At 44.5% G+C, this 23,437-nt stretch overlaps 1 protein-coding gene across 5 annotated transcripts in view; it reads left to right on the top strand.

Moving 5' to 3' along the window:
- The first annotated feature begins 3,631 nt into the window (after positions 1 to 3,631).
- LOC112574277 (nuclear factor 1 X-type-like) overlaps positions 3,632 to 23,437 on the top strand; it is a 96,052-nt gene continuing 76,246 nt past the window's right edge. For 2 of the 5 annotated variants that reach the window (XM_025255250.1, XM_025255244.1), the window contains exon 1: positions 3,637 to 4,021. In XM_025255250.1, the coding sequence (XP_025111035.1) occupies positions 3,905 to 4,021 (117 nt within the window). In that variant the 5' untranslated portion in view covers positions 3,637 to 3,904. Of the gene's footprint in view, positions 4,022 to 23,437 lie in introns of all 5 variants that reach the window. The other 3 variants (XM_025255245.1, XM_025255247.1, XM_025255249.1) reach the window with 3 other exon arrangements.

Genomic DNA, 23,437 nt, shown 5'->3' with positions numbered 1-23,437 from the left:
GCACCCAAAGGACCTCCAGCCCGTCTTTTCCTTACGTTTGGTCGTGATCCCAGTGGCCAGTCGTGGATGTCGGGGCACGAGGGAACCGCGAGGACGTGACACGCTGTTTGAGTCTGCTGATGACGACACCAGCTCGGTCCGGTCAGACAGAGGAGTTGCCTTTTGACAGGAAACGATAACAACGACTTCAGTGATGAAGGAGGCCCGTTTGGCGGTTGAAAGGCGCGTGGTGAAGACCGGTCCAGCGCGGGAGGATTGCTTACAATCGAAACGTGGTGGCGACGTAGCTCGGACCCCACCCCTCGTCAGTCGCGGAGGGTGAAAGGAAGACGAGGAGAACGAGGACGTCAGGAGATTTCACTGGCGTCAGCTTCGCCCTCGCTCTCCGAAGCAGCGAGAAGAGAAGCTTCAGACTATCTTCATCTTCTTCATCTTTCGACGGTTCTCTAGCGATGTTGTAACAGAGATCAGAGGCAAAACAACCATCAGCTCAAAGTGTCTGTAGGTACCTACGCACATGCTTGGTACTTTTAATAACTGTCTTTTGGTCCGCCTCCTGCCATCTCTCCCCAGCCCCCACATCCCACCAGTCCTCCCTATCCTTCCACTTCGTTGATCTGGTTTTTAATTTGCAAGACCTATCCAACCTTTTTCTTCTTTTGCGCTCAGTCTCTTTACATCTACTCCGTTATCGACTCTTTACTGGATAAAAAGGTGGCAGAAACCATACTAAACGACTTATTATCCCAAAGAAACTGGTTGACGCTCCTCTTATCGCTTCATTTATTATTCCAACCATCACTTCCGTTACGGTGTTGCTTTTATAAAAAAAATATTGTTACTGGGTTCTTTTATAAGGAGATGTTTGAAGGGGTCATTGTCCTTTCTTGAAATTGTTACCGCTGGCTTTGCTCATTAAAAAATAAATGTAACCATTTTCACTTTTAAATTTTTTTTATCCTACTCCACGTCTCACCTTCACTTTGGCCAAGTTGAACTCCAGTCCTCCACCCTCGGGGTCGTAGTTACGAGGCAAAAGTAAGTCGTCTCCCCAAGGCAAAATCAGAAACTCAGGAAAAGGCGTTTTGCTTCTGTAGTTGCAATGTAATATTCAGATTCTCCCCACCACCCACAAAACCTCTATCACTTTACATTTCTTTAACTCAGACCTCCTTTGCCGCCATTCATTGACTGCTGCTCCAGGGTTAAAACAACATCTGCGGGGTCTGGACACCGTTACTTTCGGGACCGACAGTTCCCCATGTTGCCCCCTGGGCACCAACTTACCCTCGCTTCATGGCCACGACTTTGCTCGGTTCATTCGAGAGTCGTCCCCTGGCTGCACATTCTGGCCGTGTGATCCGTGTTTGCTGGCACCTCCAGCTCCCACTTTAACCCTTTAGCTTCGAACCCAACTACCAAACGCGCAGGTTTCGCGGTTGTCGAGGTCCCCGCTGGCCGCGGGTAGCAGCACACGCACGTCTGGCAACCACCTCCATCATCGGCACCTGCAGGTAGCGCCCACAACCGCCAATTTTTTTTTCTTTTTTCTTTCTTTTTTTTTTTTTTTGGCGATTGCAGCCAGGTTGGCAAACGTAAGTAGTACTTGCATCGAGAGCAGCTTGGGAGGGAAAGAGTGCGAAGGCATTTCTAAACATGACTGTGGTCCCGGCGTTGGAGGCGCCGTGTTCAGGTAGGTGAGCCGATTTCTCGCTGACTTGCAGACAGGTTCGCATGGAACTAGAAAACTGAGGTGTTTCTCTTTCTTTCTCTCTCTCTCTCTTCCTCTCCCTCTTTCTCTCATAACTCTCTTGCTTGGATATGACAGTCTCTTTTCTTCAGATGTCAAAGCGACTGGCGGAAAATGTATTTAAGGATATACGAATCATATTTTTTTAATTGAACTTTTAAAGGTAAACAAATTGTTTAATGAAATGTTTCTGATGCCAAAGATATAACTACAGTGTGTGTGTGTGTGTGTGAGTGAGAGAGAGAGACAACGTGGTCGCAACGTATACGGAGAAAAAAGTTCCCGTAGCTAGATACCACTACGTGACAGCTCTCCCCCAACCAAATGACCACGTGACCGAGCAGGTGAGGAGATTCCAGGATTACGTTCCAGCCTACGTTCCCCTCGCCGATGGGTCACAACCACCACAACGGTCGCAGACGTTCATCCCGACGGCAACGTTGCTGGCCGCGACATTGTGTAAACTGGAGGTACACCTGCACTCCTCACACCGGATGTGAACCCCTCCGCCACCCGATTCTCCTCCCGTTGTTCAGACTCCAAAGGACTGGCAGCCTGTTGCGTGCAGACCACGAAACCCACATGGTGTCGGCTGGGTGGAGTGGGGGTAGTGTTGGTAGGGTGACGATGGTGAAGGTGGTGTTGATGGTGGCGACAACATACTCGTCTTCGATTGTTGTTGTGTTCAGTCTCGCCGCCATTTCTTAACTTGTGGCCGTCGTGGGGTGGATACTGTTTGATTTCCACGACTATTTTTAATTGTTACCTGGGGTGGAAGTGTCGTTGCAGTCCCGCTGGCTGTGGGTGCTCTGTGGAATTTTTTTTTTTGCCGGCTCGTTGCCTGTGGCCTACTTCTTGTTGCCAGAGATCGCGGCCTACTGACTCGCAACAACGCTGGTGTGCGCCGAGTGCATGCAAACACACGAGGAAGATCATTCAAGCCTTGCAGGGTTCTGTAAGGGATTTTCTTCTTCTTCCATCCTACCACGGAAATACAAAACCAATAGATGTTAAGAGTTTAAGCAGAAAAGAAAGAAGAAAAAACAAAACCTTATTGGAGATTATTGATAACATGAGCAACAGGTAACGATACTGCAGGTGGCGAGAAATGAAGGAAAGCAAAGGAAGAATAAAACAACAAAACCAAGCTCTAGAATCTTCCTTACTACTGGGCGTTAAACTGCAATGAAGCGAAGAAATCCCTGATATCAGTCCTCAGTCTCTGGTAAGGAAGTGTATTGGAGAGAGACAGGTGGAGAAAAAAGCAACATTGAAGTCGAAGAAAAGAAACTTCCGTAATCGACGTTTCCATCATCAGCATTTTAGCCATCATTTTAACCTCACACCAAGCCGTCACTGACGAAAAGAAGATTAACGGTCGGAGGCGAGAAACGAACTCCACCAAAGACTGTCACAACCTCAGACAAGTCCGATGCCGATAAACCCAGAGTGCACACCCCGTTCATCCCACTTTTTTTTTCTCAAGCGATGGGTACATCGTCGCTAGTTCCTCACCACGATCAGGTGCGCCACCCGTCACGGGTCCGGCGCGTCATTTCCTGACCTGCGCGGCGAGGCGGCGAACCGGTGCACGCGTGCGCGCGTCTGCGTGTGTGCCCTCCCTCCTGCCGTCAGTGCCGCGCGCAGACCAACGTGGCGACAACAGTCGCGGTGGTTGGGGATGGTCGGGGGAAAGGGGAATTACGGGGAGACACTGGACGGCAAGGTGCGCTGCTTCCGCGATAGCGCAGCTGATATTCCACGCGTCAAACCAAAATCTTCATAAGGTTTCGGAATTTTTTTTTTTTTTTTTTTAAAGTTCAGTAATTATAAAGAAGGTGGACCACGTGGTGCCGGTAGACGAAGGTGGTGGGGGTCGGTAGGGGTGGATGGGTGGGGGTTGGTTAACTTGTAGTGTTGCTGCCGCCGTTTTGTGGGTTTCGCCACCGCCGCCGCCACCACTCACTACCACCACCACCACCGAAGTCTACCAGCGCCGGTGCCGCCACTTGGAGCAAGCAGGCCAGCAGGCCAATCACAGTGTGTTTGCACGGGGCGGCACACACGCTTTGAGTGGCGAGGGGAGGGAGGAGGGGGAGTTGGCCTGCAACACCTCAGCGGGCCCTCAGTCATGTAGGCTGGCGGCGAGGAGGCATGCACGTGCAGTACTGGCAGAAGCGCGTGGACATGATGTACATCAGGGAGCCCCAGGAGCACGGGCTGTACAGGCCCGCGCCCGACCGCTGCCCGCCCTACGACCCGTATCCCTCGGTGAGTCGGGGTTCCAATCCCTCGCTTTTCTTCTTTGCACCCTGTTTGCATGCTGTGTGTGTGTGTGTGGGTGTGTTCGTGTGTGTGTTTGCGATTCTATGAAATTAATATTTTTTCTCCGTGTGTGTATACGTGTGTGGGGTCGGGGAATGGGAGGGATAGATGGGTGGCCCGTTATGATGAAAACTTGACACTGAATGTCTTTGCACGAATTATCAATATTTTATATACATCTTTCCTTAAGTTTCTTTTCATTTTCTGTTTTCCCCATTTCAAGTTACGCAGACTTCGGCTCTAGTCGGTGAATGTTTTGTACTGGGTTTGTACTGGGTTTGTTAATGACCTCTCTTAATGATATCAGAGCAGTTTGAACCCTGTGTATCAGTTCACTTGGCCCACTGAGATCAGAGGATGACTGGCAAGGGTCACCTCGTGGTCAGTGATTGTGTTTACAGGGATTTAATTGTCAAACGTCTGCTTTTGGTGACAAAGGACAGATTTGTGGCGACTCGCATGTCATTTAGACATAGCATTGTCATCCAGATTGGACACTTAATTTTTTTTTTAAAGTGTTCTGCCATTTTTAAGTTTTAATTCATCGTTCCTACTTTTGGATTAAATGGACTTACAGTTATCAACAAAAATTAAAACAAAGTGAAATGAGACTGGTAGTCGGACATTTCACTAAAGAACTGTAACTCTCGCGTGGTGGACGGTGGAGGTGTTGACAGATGCTGATTGCGGTCTGAGTTGTACAAAGGTGCAGGTGTACAGGTACACAGGTGTGCAGGTGTACAGATGTACAGGTGTGTCATCGTGCGGTCTCGTTTCGCAGGACGAAGGGCGGGAGGTAAGTCGAACCTTACGTGACGGTGACCCCCTTACCTGTGTCGTCTGCTACTGTGGGTCAGCGCGCGCAAACCAGTTCAGTGACCTCTGTGCGTGCGACCTGAAGTTTGTCAAGGACTGACAGACAGACAGACAGACAGACAGACAGACAGACAGACAGACAGACAGACAGACAGACAGACAGACAGACAGACAGACAGACACTAAGCACAGGCTGTCACGTGACGGGACCTTAGTGTAGGTGGTCCGTAGTTCTGTTAGTTTCTCCACCATATTTTTTCTACCTGTACAGGTAATCGTTATCCTGTTACCTTGATTATTCAAAACTTTTATCTTCCGCTACGCACAACCCCCTTCCCTTCTTAAGTCATCAGTTATTTCTACCTGTCGTGATACCCGCCATCTACCCAGGAAGAGGGTGGGTGGTCTTCTCCTCTAATATCTCTCACTATCTCCTCGAAGATTTTGTAGCAGTTTTTTTAGCAGCATCTTCGTGAAAATTGTCTGAAACTTGTGCAACAATTTCGCAATAAATAGTGAAATGACCACAAACTCAAGAGAAAAAATTATTTGTTTTTGTAATTTTCTTTCTTTGATGAGTCTTATAAATTTATTTAGAGACAGGACTTCTGTAGTTGCGATCGTGTTATGCTTCCACCTGTCTGATTTCTTCCTTCTCCCTTCTTCCACTTGAATATTTGGAAGGCAAGATTTTCACAAAATTAGCTTAGCCTTTTGATTTATTTAAAAATCATTTACAGTGAAAGTGATTATAAATATTCAGAGTCAAGGTGGTTCTTGTTCTCCTTGTCTACAATGAATTCGCGACTTCTACTTTTGAGTCGAATGCTTACTGAGGTGACTTGTTACAAACTTTAACCTTTCTGAATAATCTCATATTCTCATATATATCAAAGTATTAAACAGTCTCTACCCTCTCCCCCATCGAATGCACAATAAGCAGTTACACACAAAAGTGCACACACACACACACACACACACACACACACACACACACACACACACACACACACACACACACACACACACACACACACACACACACGCACACACACTATTACTTTGGTATAACCATGTTAACGCGTTCAAAAATGTCTCTTGCAGTCATGAAAAGTTAGGGATGGATGGTTATCTTCACGTGTTATCAACTTACTGCTGTTTATTTGTACCAAAAGTAGTGTGTCAACAGCTGTTGTTGAAAGCAAGATTGGTTGATGTGTAGTGAGACCAATGTCACGTGACTTTAAACACTCGTCACCTACCTACACAGTTCTTATTACGGGTACATACACTTATTTATCAGGTGTCTCTTAAGTTTGACAAGTGTCACCAGGCTACTACCTCATGTTTATGTCTTGTTTCTGCTATTGCTACTTCTTGCTTTGCTATTGTTTATTGCTTGTTGTTGTTGATTTTTATTTTTCTTCTTATTCTTATTATTCATTTCTTATTGTTATTATTGTTTATTTCTGTGTCTTCTTTTTTGTTCATTTTTGTTACTTTATTGCTTATTTTTTGTTTTGTTGCTCATTTCATATTGTTTTATTGTTCTTTTTATTTCTATTGTCCATTTGTTTGTTGTTTTTGTTGTTCATTTGTTATTTTTGTTATTACTTATTTCTTTTTGTTGTTATAGTTCATTCTTTTTTGCGCTTTTTTTCTTTTTTCGTCGTTCTCCTTTTTGTTTTTCTTCTTTCAAACATTTGTGTGTAGTTTGAATGGGACTTGCTCTTTTCTCTGTCATTGTTGCTGATTTGACTTTTCTTTTTCAGTGTTTTGTCTTCCTTCTTTTTTCCCTTCTTTAAAAAAATTATAAGCCTTTCCTCTTTTTGATTAGTCATGTTTTTGACATTTCGCTGAGACACTTCTTCTTAATTTTTTTCTTACTGCCCTTCGTTCGTTCTCTCTTTTTTTCTTCGTCTTTTTCTTTTTTCTTGTTATTATTCACGATGTGTCTCGCAAGGCGCCTTGTCCCCTCCCTGCTCCTGGAAAATGCTGTCGGACTTCCACTTCATCAAACTGAAACATCTTAGGTGCTGAGACTTTCACACATCAACTCATGAATGCACGAATTACTTCCTTTGATTAACATCAGTCTATTACAGTAATCTCTGTCGTTATCCCTGTTATTCCTCAGCAGTCATCTTGTGTTTACATTGACGTCTGTACGTTTACTTACTTTAGCCGCCTTTTATAATGATACAGGATCACACTGCAATTATCTTTATCACTTCACATGTCACTTGACATGTCAATGATTTTTGTCATTGTGCATGTCAGTTATCTTTGTCACTTCACATGCCACTTTGCATGTCAATTATCTTCGTCGTTTTATGTCAATTATCTTTGTCATTTCATATGTCAGTTTCTCACCTCGAGGAACATTCCTTCCAAACTTACTTGTACCCTCCCACCCAAAGGAGGGAGACAGTGGAGACAGCCGTTAGAAAATGACAGTTATCCACAGTTGCGACTTCACTAACGCTCCCCCGAGTAAAACAAAAGTACCACCAAGCCCCGGGTTACAAATCAGCTCATGTGAACTACTCGTGGAGGAGGTCATGGGTCAGGCCAAGAAAGGATTTCAATAATGGAGAGCGATTTCTACTTCATTCAGCCCACGTCAGCACGAGACGAGGCGCCCATTGGAGAGTTTATCGTCGGCGATAAGTTGCACATAGATGAAAACTGTGCCCCACATCCCGTCCTCTCACTTCAACATTTACTCTACAAAGATTTTAAAAAAAACAACAACCCAGGCTCGTTTCATCCTGTAGACTAAATGAGGTTTATCGTGCCTCTAGCAAGTCCTTGCCCCCCGATAACCTGTAAATATCTCCTCCGTCCTCAACCTTCTATTAGCGCTTGTGCCGCTGGTCTGTACGATAGTCTGCACGATTGCTCGGGTGAGTTTACACACAAGTGTAAAATACCCAGAATCTTTACCCCCACGTATCGGTTATAAACTTATTTTTTCGAATGGCTATTTATATGTAAGTGTTTCTTTCTACACCTGATTTGATCAGCACGAGAAGAATCTTCTCCACTCCAACCCCAAACAAGGAAAAAGTAAATAATTGACGACTATTTCCTGTAGTGTTCAAAACACAGTCAATAATGCAAAACTCATAAAATTCTTGCCGTTAGTCAAAGATAATTACCGCAGATCGAACAAAGTACACACATTGTTGATAAACTTTAAAAACACTTTCAGTCCTTTTTTTATACTTTTTGTGAATGGTTTAGTATTTTATTGCTTCAGTTTAATTTTTGGTACAAGAACATCCCATTTAAAAAAAATCCAACCACTGAACACTTCATTACATTCGACACCATTGTTATGGGATCAGCTTTTTGGAAGATGGTGTGAAGCACTGTTTGTTTTATGTCAACTTTTCCTTTTTCTTTTATTTCTGCGCACTCCATTCGTTCAGCGTCTAAAAATACTTTGCCGAGAAAGGCCCAGACACACAAAGGACGTAAACAACATCACAGGGAGTTGTGGCCCCTAGCGACTTCCGGCGGTTAGTAATCCCCGCCATTAACCCTTGCTCTGCCGGAAAAAAAAAAAATCTTCCCCCTGACTACACGAGAAGTAGACGTTAATTCCGATGACTTCGCTGCTGCCAAACGGAGATGCAGAGATGCATGGTGTCTCGTGTTCCTATCACTCGACAGATCAGGCAAACCACACGGACATGTTATCTCCCCTTCCCTCGCCCATTTCTCTTTCCCACCTCTCTCTTTATTTCCCACCTGTGTGTGTGCGTGTCGTCTTCCTCCCTCTCTACCTCTGTACCCACTTGTGTGTATGAATAGAGTTTGTGTGCATGCGGGTGCGTGCATACGTGTATTCTTTCTTCTCTCTCCGTGCATTCAGAGATTCAATGAACGACTTATCACACACCCAAGCTGCGGCACAAGCATATAGGTCGTGTATATATGGGAATCCCCGTGCGCCATGTGTAGTCCTAACCGACACTTTAAACGCCTTGCATCGCTTCGTCTGTATCGGCCTGATAGCCGCTGGGCCACGCAATCCCCCGGCTTGCCGCGATAGGTGTGGGAGGAGCATGCCTCTCCCCCAGCCCCCGCTCTTGAGAACGGTCATTTGAACACCTGGACTGCCCCGGCTCGGTCTGGAGGGTGCTGCTGCACGCTTGAGTAACAACCAGCTCTAACGGTCTTCGTCTGTGTACACATGTCTTGAGTTGATTGGCTGGAAGCTAGTGTTGGTCTGATGGTCTTCTGTAGGGTGAGATGGTCTTCTCTATGGTGAGATGGTCTTTTTGTAGGGTGAGATGGTCTTCTGTATGGTGAGATGGTCTTTTCTGTAGGGTGAGATGGTCTTCTGTATGGTGATATGGTCTTCTGGTGAGATGGTCTTCTGTATGGTGATATGGTCTTCTGGTGAGATGGTCTTCTGTATGGTGAGATGGTCTTCTGTAGGGTGAGATGGTCTTCTGTATGGATGAGATGGTCTTTTATAGGGTGAGATGGTCTTCTGGTGAGATGGTCTTCTGTAGGGTGAGATGGTCTTCTGTAGGGTGAGATGGTCTTCTGCATGGTGGCTCAAACCATTAGCAGAGATGGACCATTTATATGTTGACACAAATCCTTGGTGGCCCAGGTGTTTGTTGGCTCACACCTTTTTATGAGAAAGCTCATGTCTTTGCTGGCTCACATCTCTGACCGAGACCGCACAGCTGAACGATGGTTTGGCCAAAATGGCGCAGCTGTCGTAGTTCACATATTTCCATGTTTGTGTACTTTCTAGCATGGTTCAGAAAAATAGTTCAATCATAAATTGGGATTTTCGGTCTGAGGTAGGATGTGAACTTGTTTCTGTCGTTTCTGATTGTGTAAAATCCAGCAAAAGACGACGACGACATCAAGATCGGTAATCGCTATTTTATTCTAGAGAGACAACACAATGATAAAGATGAATTATTTCTCCTGCGGAAATTGATCAACAAGTTTAAGTAACCATAATAATTAGGACAAGAAACTGCACCTACTTATCCTGTGATGCAAGAAGCACATAACGCCGATATGGGGAGATAATCGGAGTAGGAAGTGTTGTCGGCGCATGGCTACGACGATGATTGTGAGAAACATTTCGAGAAAGTTCTGTGTGTGCTTAAAAGCTCGGACGTGGACAGTTTTTTTTTACACAAATCTCTGTATTTATCATGATATTTCCCCATTTTGGTGATACAGGAACATTCCAGTGCTGCGGTCGCATCATCTTCATCCTTTCCAAAGCCACATCCCTCCCCTGCCCCACCACCACTCACTCATGAGTTATCTGTTGAGGTCTGTTCCTGTTTTTGCCAGGAAGGGTGAGCTTTGCTCGCGGCAGACAGTTGCAAAACTGAACCAGACGCTGTCTACTCCTCGCACTCCCATCAACAAGTCAGAGAAAGCCATTAACCGCCGAAAAGGTTTTCCTTGGTCTGTTGGCTAATTGCATCATTTTTCTTACATCTTCCGTTTTCACCTGTACTACACTCGATACAGATCTCCAACCTCGGACCATTGTGTAGGTGGTTAAAAAAAAAACAACCGCCCTCGTCATCTTTAAACTTCTGCAGGCGAGGTGTGAGTGTGTATGTGTGTGTGTGCGCGCGTGGATGGAGAGTGTTAGCATGGTGTCGAGGGAAGCTCGAGTGAGGATTCTTATTAAGAACAATTACCCAAAATGATCGACTTGCCCTCCTCTTACTAGTGACCTCACTTCCGCCTCCACGTGCTATCCCGCGCACGTGATCTTCGCGAGGAGTTATTATCCCAGATGTTGGTCACGTGATTTGTAAATCTAGCACGTGTGTGTTGAGGGTGGGAGGGGTCAGACGGGAGCGTGGGTGTCGGGTGGATGTATGTTTATCCGTAAACCGTTACGTCCACAAACTCTCATAAACACTTTGTAAATGAATATAAATTTGTTTAAATTTCGCGTTTTTACCTATAACATTACAGGAAAGAGAGACAGAGAGAGAGAGGACAGAATAATTCAATGTATAACATTTAGAGAAACTTCTTTAAAAAGGATTCTCCTTTAAAACTTGGTAATACGTTATATAGCCTTTCATACTTATTACAGATGCCACATGCAGAGATAAGACAGCGTGCCCGAGACGAGATCTGAACCCTGGGCAGCCAGTCCTCACTGCATTGGTGACAGGCACTAACCGTTGTCACCGGACCGCCCTTGTGCTAGGAGGACATTCCCGTCCGAAATGTTCCCTTATTCGTATTTCCGTTCACGAGTTTGACAGCAAGGGTACACGATATAGAGAGAAGGAGGGTGCGGAGGGGAGGGGCAGGTGTGCTGACCTTTGAACTCTAAGACAATGACGGCGTTTATACACGTGCATCTGTCGACGTCGACTAAGTAGAGGAGCGAGAGAAGTGGATGAGGTGGTGGTAGTGGCAGGGTGGTCGTCAGAGGATGAAGCAGGGTACCTGGGGTTGGGTAGGAATAAAAGGCGTCCTATGTAAGAATAATAATGATGTATTTCTGACTTCACAGCAGGAATGCAGACAGTCGCTACAGTTCATTAGATGCCAGGTATTTGCTCATAGGAACTGCAGATATCCCCTCCCTTCCTTCTTCCTTTCTCGCGTCTTCGCCTTCGTTCTCTCCCAACTCTGGATATCTGTCGTGTGTGTATTTCTTGTGCATCTCTCATACAGACCCCTTGTAACAGGTGGACGGCAGCCATATCTGTGTGCTTGGAAGTTTAAGAGAGATGGTGTGTCTGTGGGTGAGCACGTGAACACGTGATGTTCATGGAACCTCGTGAACACCTGTGTTGAGATGGCAAGCCCCACCACACAGGTGACCGAGACACTAACAGTCTATTCTCTCCAAGATTAGACAATCAACTCAAAGTTTTTTCGGAGTGCAAAACTCTTTTAAACCATTATTTTTAACGCTTTGTTTACCTATGTCCACGAAAAAGCAGACAGGAAACTGAAGGTTAACCTCTCAAACTTCTGCAAGAACAGAGAAAAATGTGGAGTCACTACTTTGTGGCAGCACTGTTGTATACATTGTACACCACTAGATATTTATACACACAGTATTTCTTTATTAAATGATGCTGCTATGTACATTGTATCTGTTTCACTGACCAGACACAAACAACATCTGTAAATTCAGCAACACAAAATGCTATCATCATACCAATAGATGTTGTCTAGGTAACTAAACTCAGATGAAGTAAAATTTTCACTATTTCTCACAAAGGATAAGGATAAGAAACCAGTATATCTTGACGGAAAAACCAAACGTCAATCCAAAAAAATTTGCGAAAGCCGAAATTTTTGCGAAATTTTTATTTTAAAATAAAATTTTGTCTAATTTTCATATTGAAAAAAAAGCGTTGTATTTTTCAAATGGCTGCGTTTAGTCTATTGCAAGACTTTGTTTATATTGTTAAAAATGTGAGCAAAGGACTCTCTTCCCTTCGCCAGACAAGCTTTTCAACAACTCACCCTGGCTTTGGACAAGAATCCGGACCTTGGTGTCTGCCGCCTCACCCTTTCATCACAATGCTTCCTTAGTGTCTGCTCTCATCTCTCCATCTGGCTTCGGCATTCAGTCTTCGTTATTATCAGGGCAGTCGAAAGCTTCTTGAAAATAACATTCAAATTTTCCTAGTAGATTCCGGTGTTACTCCGTTCAGGAGGCAAAGTATGGAAGATGTAAGGACCGAGCCAGCGAAGAACCTAAGGTTGCTGGTTCAGATCTCGTCTCGGGACACACGTAAGTGTGTATGACCAAATATAAAAAAATAAACATAAACAGCGTGTTTCTTTTAGATTGAACAGGGAAATTTAAGTTGTGAGGTTTTGACCTTTTTGTGTTCATAAATTTTTATAAAAAAGCATTATTTAATGCAGAAGCAGTGGAGATACAGAGACATTTAACTGGAAAGCCAGCACATGAAGCTAGATATTTCTAAGCGCGCTTCCGTATTAACGGACGAGACAATGAAATATTGTATGTTATAATAGCTCCAGGTTATAGATGTTAGATGACTGAGTGCAGCTGACAGAATGATGACTTCGAAAGTCGAGCGTATCTGCACTTCAAAAAGAAATAAAGAATAAAAGAAAGAAAAAATAAAGAGATAGGAAGGAAAGAAAGAGTGAGAAAAAAGGTGGGCGGGGAGTCTGAAGAATTAAACCGTGGAGATTAGAGTAGAGGAGAAACAGCGAGAAGAAAATAATCCTCCTATAAATGTTTTTTTTCACATACTAGCAATGGAGAGGCACAGCAGAACTAGAGGGAGAGTGACACGGACACGCCAGCAAACGCAAAAATGTTGCCGAGATAAATGCACTCACCCTTGTCTGAGGAATGAACAGGCTTCTTTGTTTGAACCACTCCCGCCTCCGCCACCCGTATCACCCGTCACACAGGAATGTGCGATGGTGTGTGTTGTTTAGATTGGTGTTTGTGACTTGGTCTATCTACCTGCCCGTCTGTCTGGCTGGTCGTCTGGCTGCTTGCATGTGTTTGCGTGCGTGCGTGTTTTCAGAGCGTGTGTACTCGTCCATTATGAGGGAATGGGTCCTCCGAAAACAAGTTGCTGGTCAAGGGCGGACTATAGGGAGAAGGGGTGGACGGGGGGATAGTTATGGATGGTTGTCGTTAATCGGTTAGTTTGACAGTCGGGTGGTCCGGTGGGTGGATTGGTAAAGACATGGAAGACGGACTTTCAGACACGCGGACAAAGTCTTTGTACCATTACCTGTCTCGCTGATCATGTCACTGAGTTAGCACCCCACCCACCACCACCACCACCACCTCTAGTATGACGTCATTACCTGCTAGCGCGTGCTCCAGTCTGAACTAATTATCTCTCAGAATGCACGTGCTGACACAACCTACATAACGCAGGTTTCACCTTCCCACAGCCTCCTAATGCCATGCGTTAGACTACCTGTTCGCTTGTCCCTCCTCTACCCCCCAATGCTCTCTGACATGCGCACTGGGGCACAGAGAGGTTGCGTGCTGCATGCACGAGCCAGGAGGGCTCGGTGTTTGAACCCGTGTACGACGTGCTCACCTACAACGACAAGCCGGGGTCACGAGGTCAGGCCCCGCACACTCTACCCCATCCCCCACCCCTTCTCTCTTAATCGCCTCGCTAAACTCTTGAGGCTAATCTCACCTGCAGGTCGCAGCGCTAGAGGATTAGGTCACAGTCACAGAGCTACCCGTACCCTGTTTGACCAAAGATATTAATTAGTTTTACTGTAGAATCATAATCATTGCGAACACGGGTATCCCCACCCCACACACACTGCCTGTGCAAAAAAGAAAAGAAAAAAAAAAAGAGATAAAAAAAACGAGAGAAAAAAATAGAAAAAAATGTTGCCCTGTTGGGGGGCACACGGAGGGTCTAGTGTAACCATTTCGAGAGATTTTAATCTGTATCGGGTGGCCGGTTAATCAATCACCCGATGTTTGATGGTTGGTGATGGACATTAATTTTTACCCACTGATTGCGCTGCGTGTTTGCGTGATTCGCCAGTTCGGTGAACTGTGATTGTGAATGCAAACAAATTGCTGAAACATGGAGGGAATGTTTGTTTTCCAGCTGTGATCGAAGTCGGGTATGAGCGCTCCTCGCGTGTGTAGCAATACTGTCGGGTAGTGTGGACAAGGGTATGCACTCCACCTTCTCCCTCCAAACTTTAACATTTTCTTTCTCTTATCGGCAAACAGTCTCACCTTTCAGGTAGACCATTTTCGAGAACATTTGAGAACTGCGTTCGATCGAGTACTTCAGCTTTACAGAATATTCAAAGAGAGCAAGCAGATTTTAAATATTTAATTATTGTTATTTTGTTCTTATTTCGTCTGATCACTGCTCCTCAGCAGAGAAATATTTGTGTAGTTACTCGACAAATAAATTCGCAGACATAAATGTCATCGTCCGATGTATTTTTAACTGATTGAACAAAACCAAAATGCAGGTACAAACCGATCTCGTAACCAATGCACCCCGAACCATGAGTGATTTACTGGTTGAACAGCAGTTAATAGAAACAGCTCACGATCACGTGACCCAAACTAACCTTCTCACCTCCTTACATTTCGTGCATTTCTTGCATTCCTCCGACTGGTTCAAGAACATTTAATTTTTTTTATTCAGGTTATAACAGTTATTTCAGTTGAGGAAGAGGAGATAATTACATAAAATTTGTCCGAATATATTGACTTCCTACAGAAGCAAAAGCGATGTGAAGGTGTGAAGAATGTTTGAAGGAACTTATAATGGTAATGACTGTGACCTTATAATAGTAATGACAGTGAACTTATAATGGTAATGACAGTGACCTTATAATGGTAATGACAGTGAACTTATAATGGTAATGACAGTGACCGATTAATGGTAATGACAAGAAGCTCAGATGTTTTTCGCCGCTAAGTTGCTTTTACACCATTAACCAGAATTATTGAAGACAGTACCTTTCTTTGGCGTTGAATGAAAAAATTTTCTTTTCTTTCTTCCTATGAGCATATTTCCTTTTTAGATTGCTGCTCTCATAGTTTTGTTCTTTCGTTAAATGAACAACTTTGTTGTCTCCTTTTTCTTTTGTGTTTCTTTGTTTTTCTTTCTTTCCTTCTGTATGTCTTTTTCTTTTCAATTATTCTTTCTCTCTTTCTCCAGCTTTAAAAATGTAATTTTTGTCTTTCTTTCTTCTCATTCATTCTTTCTTTTTTCTCTCTCTCTCTCTCTGTGGGTGTCACTGTAAACTCGATCATCACAAGCCTGCTGTACCCATCTCTGTAGGAGAGAGTTCAGGGACGCTGTCAGTCAGTGAAGAATGCAGACTGTATTTACCATCCACTGTACCTTCGTCTCCTCCCTCCCTCTCTCTCTCTCCCCCTAACCCCGTCATCTAGGTAGCCGGATAGCTCCCATCCTTCTACGTTAACCCAGCAGCAACGGCTACAAACATCAGGTGAGTGATTCCAGACGCGACAGCACACCTGTCGTGCGTTCCGCGATGGCGAAGGGGTGGCGGCAAACCTCGGGAAGGAGAGTGGCGATGATGGTATCGCTGGCCTCGTCAGTGCGGTCAGGATCGAGGGGCGAGGAAATGTTTCATACCTGGTCCCTCCATTTGTAGGACAACGTGTCTGTATTTTGTGTTGGTTACACCTCACCCGTGCAAAGCAAGTGAAGCATGTTGCGGTTTGTTCCCCCCACAGGGCCATGCTGACAAAGGGAGAGCACCGCTCCATAGTAAGAGGAGAGAACTAGTTTTAGTTCTTTATTTTTCCTTCGGACTGGAGATACGAGTGCTTGCCCTTCTGGGACAATTCAATCACTGATCTCGATCTGATTATGCTGTGAGCATTTTGTTTAAACAAGATTATTTATATTTTAAAAAATATCTCAGCAGCAGTTTGAAGAGAATCGAACACACTCACACACACCTACGCACAGAGCCTGAACCCTCACACACTCTCTTTAGCTTCAAAACCGAAATAGAAGAAACAGCCCTGAACCACGAAGGGCAAATCCCATTTCTGGCACCGGGGTAAATAAATCCAAAGCAGAAAAACAAACAAAACAAAAGTACCTAGATGATAGAGGACAAGCGAAATGGAGGCCGCGAGCCCGACCCCGCGTTTTATCGCTGGGGTCCCTGTAACAGACCTCTAACACTTGCGCCTAGTTAAAGATGACTCCGCGCAGCTTGTTCTCTGCAATTAATTAAAATAAACTAGGTTCCAGACACATCTCACCTGTTCACCGACGCCTCGCTCTTTTACAGGAGGAGGGCAGGAAAGGGGAAATGGGAGGAAGTTTTTTTTCTTTTTAAAGTTGAGCGACAGGAGCCTGCAAGTTCCAGACTTCTTTCTTTTCCTCGCTAAAAGCCTCAACATCGGTAACCCTTGGCGACGGTCCACGAAGCTCCGCCTCCTGAACTTACGCAACCACCCGACGGTGAGAGCCACCCGCTCACCCAGCCAGGCTCTCAGTCACAAAAGCTTCAAGTCCGTCCGGCCGACTGTCGGACCCGAAATGGAAATTGAGATTAAATATCAAGCAAGTAATGATACAACCGGATGTGACTTTGTAGCGAGGTGGGATGTGGAGGATTGAAGGCGGAAGGATAAGATTTGCAGGAGGAAAAAGTCCGGTTATCTGCGCGAGGGAAAAATATGCACAGCTGCCTCGCGTGCGGTGGGAAAACATTGATAAGCACCACCATCCACTGACTGAAGTCGTCCGTCTGCAACAAGCTTACAAACCGAAATCAAATCTGGGATGACGATAGGTTTTGTGTGTGTGTGTGTGTGCGTGCGCGCGTGCCCACGTAACCATGCGTGCGTTGCTCGTGCGACTGTTGTCCTGTTCTCCTCGTCTCACCCGCCTCCAGTTCTCTCCTGGAATTCAGTTGGTCGTCGAGCAGAAGTCAGGCATTATCGGTCGCGATAGTAAGAGTTTTGACACTTACGATAGATGCCTCCGACGGAGCTGCCAGGGAACAAAGAGAGTGTTCTTGATGGTGGTGTAGTAGAGGTTGAGGTAGTGGTTGTGTCGGTAACTCAGCGCCATCTTTGTATCGTTTGTGTTTCGCGTTCTATAACCGGGTGATCCTCCATCCATCCACCCCAACCTTGATCTCTTCCGCTCCTACCCGACCCCGCACGTCTACCTGTGCGCTTGTGTGCAAAGAGGGTCGGAGGTTAAGAGGTTGGGGGTGAGGACGGGTCATAGAAATGGAGCAAACACGAGAGCGAATGTTTCATTTAGTGTCATTCTTAAAACATTGAGAGGGAAGAGCATCAATGTGGCGTCAATATATATTTTATTCTTTATTATGTAATAATTAAATGTTCTTGAGATTGTTTTCATCTTGCTAATATCTCACCACACACACACACACGCACGAAATAAAATAGACAATGCCGATTCTTCGTCATCATAGCCGTCGTCTTCTCCCTCCTCCTCCTCCCTATTATCATTAAAAGCTATGAATCATCCTGACATATTTTAACAGAACATCTTTTTTTTCGTTTATGAAAGAAGTAAATAATATAAATATCACATTAGGCAGTTTATAAATGTTTCAGCAGTTGCTTTAAATTATCCAAAATGTATACTTATTTACTCATAAATTTAATCTATACAAATAAAGATATCTATTATTTGTATATACTGTATCCAAGTATATACTTCTTAACTCCCTCATAAATAATGTCTATAGAAATGGAAAACCAATCTGAATGGTGGGCTTTTAGTGTTTTTCATATATTGCTCAGAATTTATTTATCCTGTTTCTCGCACAACGAGATTTTAAACACATGTTGCACCAAGTGTAAGTGTGTGTGCGCACGTGTTTCTGTCTGAGACATCCCAGTCTGCATTTTGGTCCCTCTGGTAGTACTACAAACCCCTCCCTTCTCTACATTCTGCACTGATGAACCGACCACGATGACTGTGCTAGATGACAAATGATGACCAAATTGCAGAGCATTAAAGGCCAACTAGGCAGCAATCTCAGCCAATGTAATGATTTATTCTGACAAAAAGACATTTAATTTCTGTCCCATTGGACCACTCGCATTGGACGGAAGATCACAGTGCATGCCAACTTCGTACACTCCCGTCAAATTAACGAAATTACACACCAGTCGGCGTCTTCTGATGGAAGAACCGCGAGCAGCCAGAAGCGAACGCTCGTCTTTGGACTCCGGAACAATCATCCACCATCGTGTAGTCGAAGCTAATTCTTCGTGAATGTTCTATTATGAAAGTGTTCTCCACCTTCTCACCTCGTCTCTGTTTCTGGTCAAACCTGCCCAGAATGCCATTTGAGGTCTGGCATGTTGTCATAGTCGCTGTAAATAGTCCTTCAGGTCATACAGTTACAGACGAGGGAGTTGCCATGAGGATCATCTAACACAGTATCGTACATAAATACGCCGGAAGTTGAAAATCTGCGGTCGAGAAAACAGAAGTTTAAAAACAGAAGGGTACATACCCTAAACTCACGAGGTCCTGGAGAAATTGTTTGCTGAATGATTACTCTATTCAAAATGAGATATTTTTGTCTCACACGAAGCAGAAAAAAATTCGTAGAAGAGAACAGAAAGTGTTAAATTTATTATTTAGTATTTTAACATGTTAACCGATGTTTCTAAGTCGAAAGTTAAAAAAATTGTCTCCCTCGGGTAAGAAAACTCGTCAGAGGGCGGTTTTAAAGCTGTCGGCATCCGGTTAAACGATTTGCACACGTGAATTTGTTCTGATTAGCGAGAACCGAGAGACAAATGACCTTTAAAAGACCGCCTCATTTTTTTTATTTCCTTACAAACTACTAATTCCACCCGTCTGAACAAACAACTTTGTTCCATTCACAAGAGACAAGCCCTGTGCACACACCAGTTCGCACCTGCGTTTGGGGAAGAGGTCAAGAGGTCAAGATCTCATTATTCTCGCCGTGTTAAAAGTAGACTCTCCTTCATGGCAGCGGAAGTTAGACAAGAATTTATCACTTGTGCTCTTTCCAAAAAGTTAAAAGAAGCCGACGAAGTGTTTTTATGACAAACGGATAAAAGAGCTAATTATTAATATGACAACAATTCCAGTGCGAGAATTCTCGTGAGTAGGGTTACCCATTAACATTCAGCAGCTGCAGCTTGGCTGGGTGGGACTGATGGAGGCGGGTGAACACCCACACACCACAACTGCTAATCCTTGTTTAGCATTCACCGAGAATTTTTCTGAGATCTCGTACTCATGCCAGAATTGTGCGAGATTAGCGCCTGTGAAGCAGAAATCGCTTGGTGCGACCTCTGGTGACAGAACTCAGGCCTTGAAGTCCGTGAAGACCATGGACCTGCCCAGAGTAATGTCGGCGATTGATACTTGCAACTGTAACATTAATTTGGATGCACAGAGAATGGTTTGCGAGGAAATGAATATAAAAATGTGGGTTTGAGATAGAAAATTTGTAAACATAAAACTGAACTCATCATATCTCAAAAAGGATTCAGTATTTTGGATCACAATTTAAACACCATTTAAACAACCTAGTTTCAACGTGGAATATTTGTTACAACTTTTGCTGGGCTGTTCAGTAAAGAGGTCTTGTCATCTTCACAGTGATTGTGAAGTCGTGAAACACACGTGCGTCTGAAAAATGTGCCAAACATACTTTTATTCAGTGGCAGACGTTTTTCTCTATAAATTATAATTCCACACCAACCCAAAAATCCTCATGGCAACCAACTGCCCACTTAACATTTGTATTTTTAGCTCGGCTTTCATTGTCAAGGAATCAAGGAATCTCAGAATGCTTACTGTTCGCTCCTCTAATCGCGCGTGAGAGCTGTGGAGGGCTGCACCCCGGGTTTCCACCAACAAACAGTTGGAGCGGGGAGCCACGTGTGGAGGTAATAGGTCCTCATCCATCATGGCTGTCTCTTTGTCTGATCCTCCTGCACCCATAGGTAATGGTCCACTCGGCCCCCTCATTAAGGCTTTTCTCTCTTTCCTTTTCTTTATTTCTGTCTTTCTTAATTACTTATTTACTGCAGAACAGAGGGCATGCCGCAAAAAGCGTAGGATGATAAGGGTTAGTCACTCTCCACTTCACGAGCGGTTAAACATCAGTTACAAAGATACACTGGAAGACTAACAAATATCAGAAGTGATCGGGTGAGACTAATGTGTGGTGGTAAAGAGCATGGTGAAGTCAGAATGTACACCAAAAGTTAATGAAATTTCAACATAAAAGGCAAAAATGTCAGAGTATATAAACCCGGGTACAGTGTAAGTAGAGAATCCACTAAAGCGGGTATGGGGAATTTTTTTCCTCCAAGGGCCATTGTGATGTTTGTAGCTTCATTCGCAAAATTATCTACTTCAAAATTAACTTGGTCTAGTCTGTTTGGTTAAGCCTTGGTCTACCCTCGGCTTGGGGTAAAGGTCGCATGCATTCATAATTCTCCCAAATGGGTACGTGACCATAGGTACACGTCTGTCCCGCGATGTACTCGGGTGTGTCTTGTCTATCCCGTAATGGACGTCCCTTGTCTGTCCCTCAAAATATATTATTATTATTATTATTATTATTATTATTATTATTATTATATATATTCATGTGTAAACGCTGCTGGATTTACGGAACTCTGTGGTTGCCATGGTGTGCTGGATCATATGATATCGCGGGCCTGGACTGGCAACAAGTAACAAATGGATATCTCAACGAATATGAGAAGGTAGCTTGATATTGCTTTCTCCTTGTCTTCGTCGCTTTCTTTTTCTACTGTTTCTTCTCCACCTCCTCATCTTCTACCTCTCACTCCTCTTCCTTTGCTTTCTTGGTCTTCCCTTTCACCCTCTTCTTCTCCTTCCTACTCATCTTCTTCCTTTTTTTTGTTTCTAATCTTTTCTTTTTCCTTCCGTTCTTCATATCTTGCTGCCTCATCCTTGTTCTTATTTTTTCCGCTTCCTTTTCTTTATCATCAAGACATTCTCTTTTCTTTTGTTCTCGTCTTTTTCCTCCTCCTCCACATCTTTCTCCTCCTTATATCCTTCCTCCTCCACCTTTTCGTCATCTTATCTTTTTCCTCTTTCTCATATTTAGCCTTCTCCTCATCTTCCTCCTCCGCCTTTACAACATCTCTTTTTCTCATTCACATCTTCTCTTTTTCCTCCTCGTCCTCTTCATCGTCATCTTATTCTTTCATCTTCTTCTTCTCTTCCTCTTGTCCTCCGTTTCTTTTCATCATATTTCTCTTCTCATTTTCTCTTCTTTCCACTCGGGGGATGAGCTGTGTTCACGAGCTGTGCGGACGCTTTTTTTCCACGCTCTTCAATACAAGGTGCTTTTTACCTAGTTATACGGAAGTTCCTCTTCTTTGGAGTGTATTGTGCAGACAGTATTGATCCCTCAATCACAAGCTACATAGAAAAGTAAATTATATGCGGATATTCGGTCCAAACAATTGAATTTTAAAAAATCTACGAAAGAAACCCGGTGACCACAGTGTTCAACGGAGCGTGAACAGCACGGCGGTAGCCTTGTGTATACTTCCACCGGACGCTATGGCCCGCCCCAACGAGAGTGTTGTTTTAACTGATCTCCAGATACTGCTCAACAAACAAGAGGAAAACATTAAACACCACATAGACGAAGTTAGAGATGAACTGAGATCCTTCAAATTGACCATTGATAATCTGTTTACGGAGCTACAGCAAGTTAAACAAAGACAAGAGTCATTAGAGCAAAACACTGAGAAACTAAAAGATCATGTCGATCAGTCTCTCCAGGTCTTCGACGACAAGCTTGATAAGCTCGAAAGTTTTTCACGCAGAGACAACCTGAGGTTCTTCGGGATACCAGAAACTGGAGATGATTCATACGAAACCTGTGCTGCTACGATAATACAACTCCTACAAGAAACAATTCCGGGGAAAGTGTGGCAAACTACTGACATCGTGCGAGCACACAGAGTCGGTAAGAAAATTGTGCCAGCAGGACATACCCGAAACAGGGAAAACAAACCACGTCCCATAATCGCTAAGTTCACTCGATGGTCTGACAAGTTGGATATACTTACCAAAGCTCGTGAGAAACTGAGAGTAAAAGGTGTAACTGTGGCTAGTGATCTTACAGAAAGACAACAGTTGATCATAAAGTGCTACAGAGATAGCGGGGTGCGTGCGTTCTACAGAGGAGACCGGCTCGTTGTCGGAGGAACGTTACACCAAAACATGAACAGACAACAGGATGAGAGGGAGAATCCTCGAACCAACGCGGACAGATCCCCCTCTCAGCACCAGACAACCCTACAGAAACAGACTGATGAATACACACTAATAACAGCGCAGCGGAACAAAGGAGTCCGACAGCACCGGAGCAGTCAGTCATATTTACCTCTACCTCTGCGGAACCGCTATTTACCTCTGCAAGCAGAAGATGAGGAAGAAGATACCAACAGATTACAGGCTGATAAACATGGAAAACAAACTGACATGAACGCTGCCACCTACAGAGGGGCAACAGCGGAAAACCGACATACCAAGAAAATTCAGTGTACACCGACCACAATAATACAAGCTTTGAGCAACATGAGCAACAACCCACAGATGACTCCGACTGCTATCTTGCCTACCATATGCTCTTCTGAATCCAACATTACCGGCGACAATACAAAGGAGAAGGACACACCTCCATACACCAGTGTAATAGAGGTCAACAACAGCCAGACAGCCGATGTCAGCGAGTGTCCACCTGACAGCAATGTGCAAGTATCGCCCCCACACCCCGCATCGGTGTCCCCGGATAGCCGCGACCCAGAAACCACGCACGAGGTACCCGTGCGGACTAGCCGGGTAGAGACAAGGAGTGCGGGGGCCGGATATGCTGAAAAGGTCAAAGGGACACAACAGTCGACGCGAGATGACAGTACAGGTACACCCAAACGGCGCAAGAACAAGAACGGAGCAAGTGAAAAGGGGAAGAAACAAGGCTCTCTGGACAGTTATATTAGTGACA

Source organism: Pomacea canaliculata, linkage group LG10, assembly GCF_003073045.1.
Source record: "Pomacea canaliculata isolate SZHN2017 linkage group LG10, ASM307304v1, whole genome shotgun sequence".
Classification (NCBI taxonomy): domain Eukaryota; kingdom Metazoa; phylum Mollusca; class Gastropoda; order Architaenioglossa; family Ampullariidae; genus Pomacea; species Pomacea canaliculata.
Note: the sequence above shows the minus strand (reverse complement) of the source record. Positions and strands in the feature narration are given on the sequence as shown.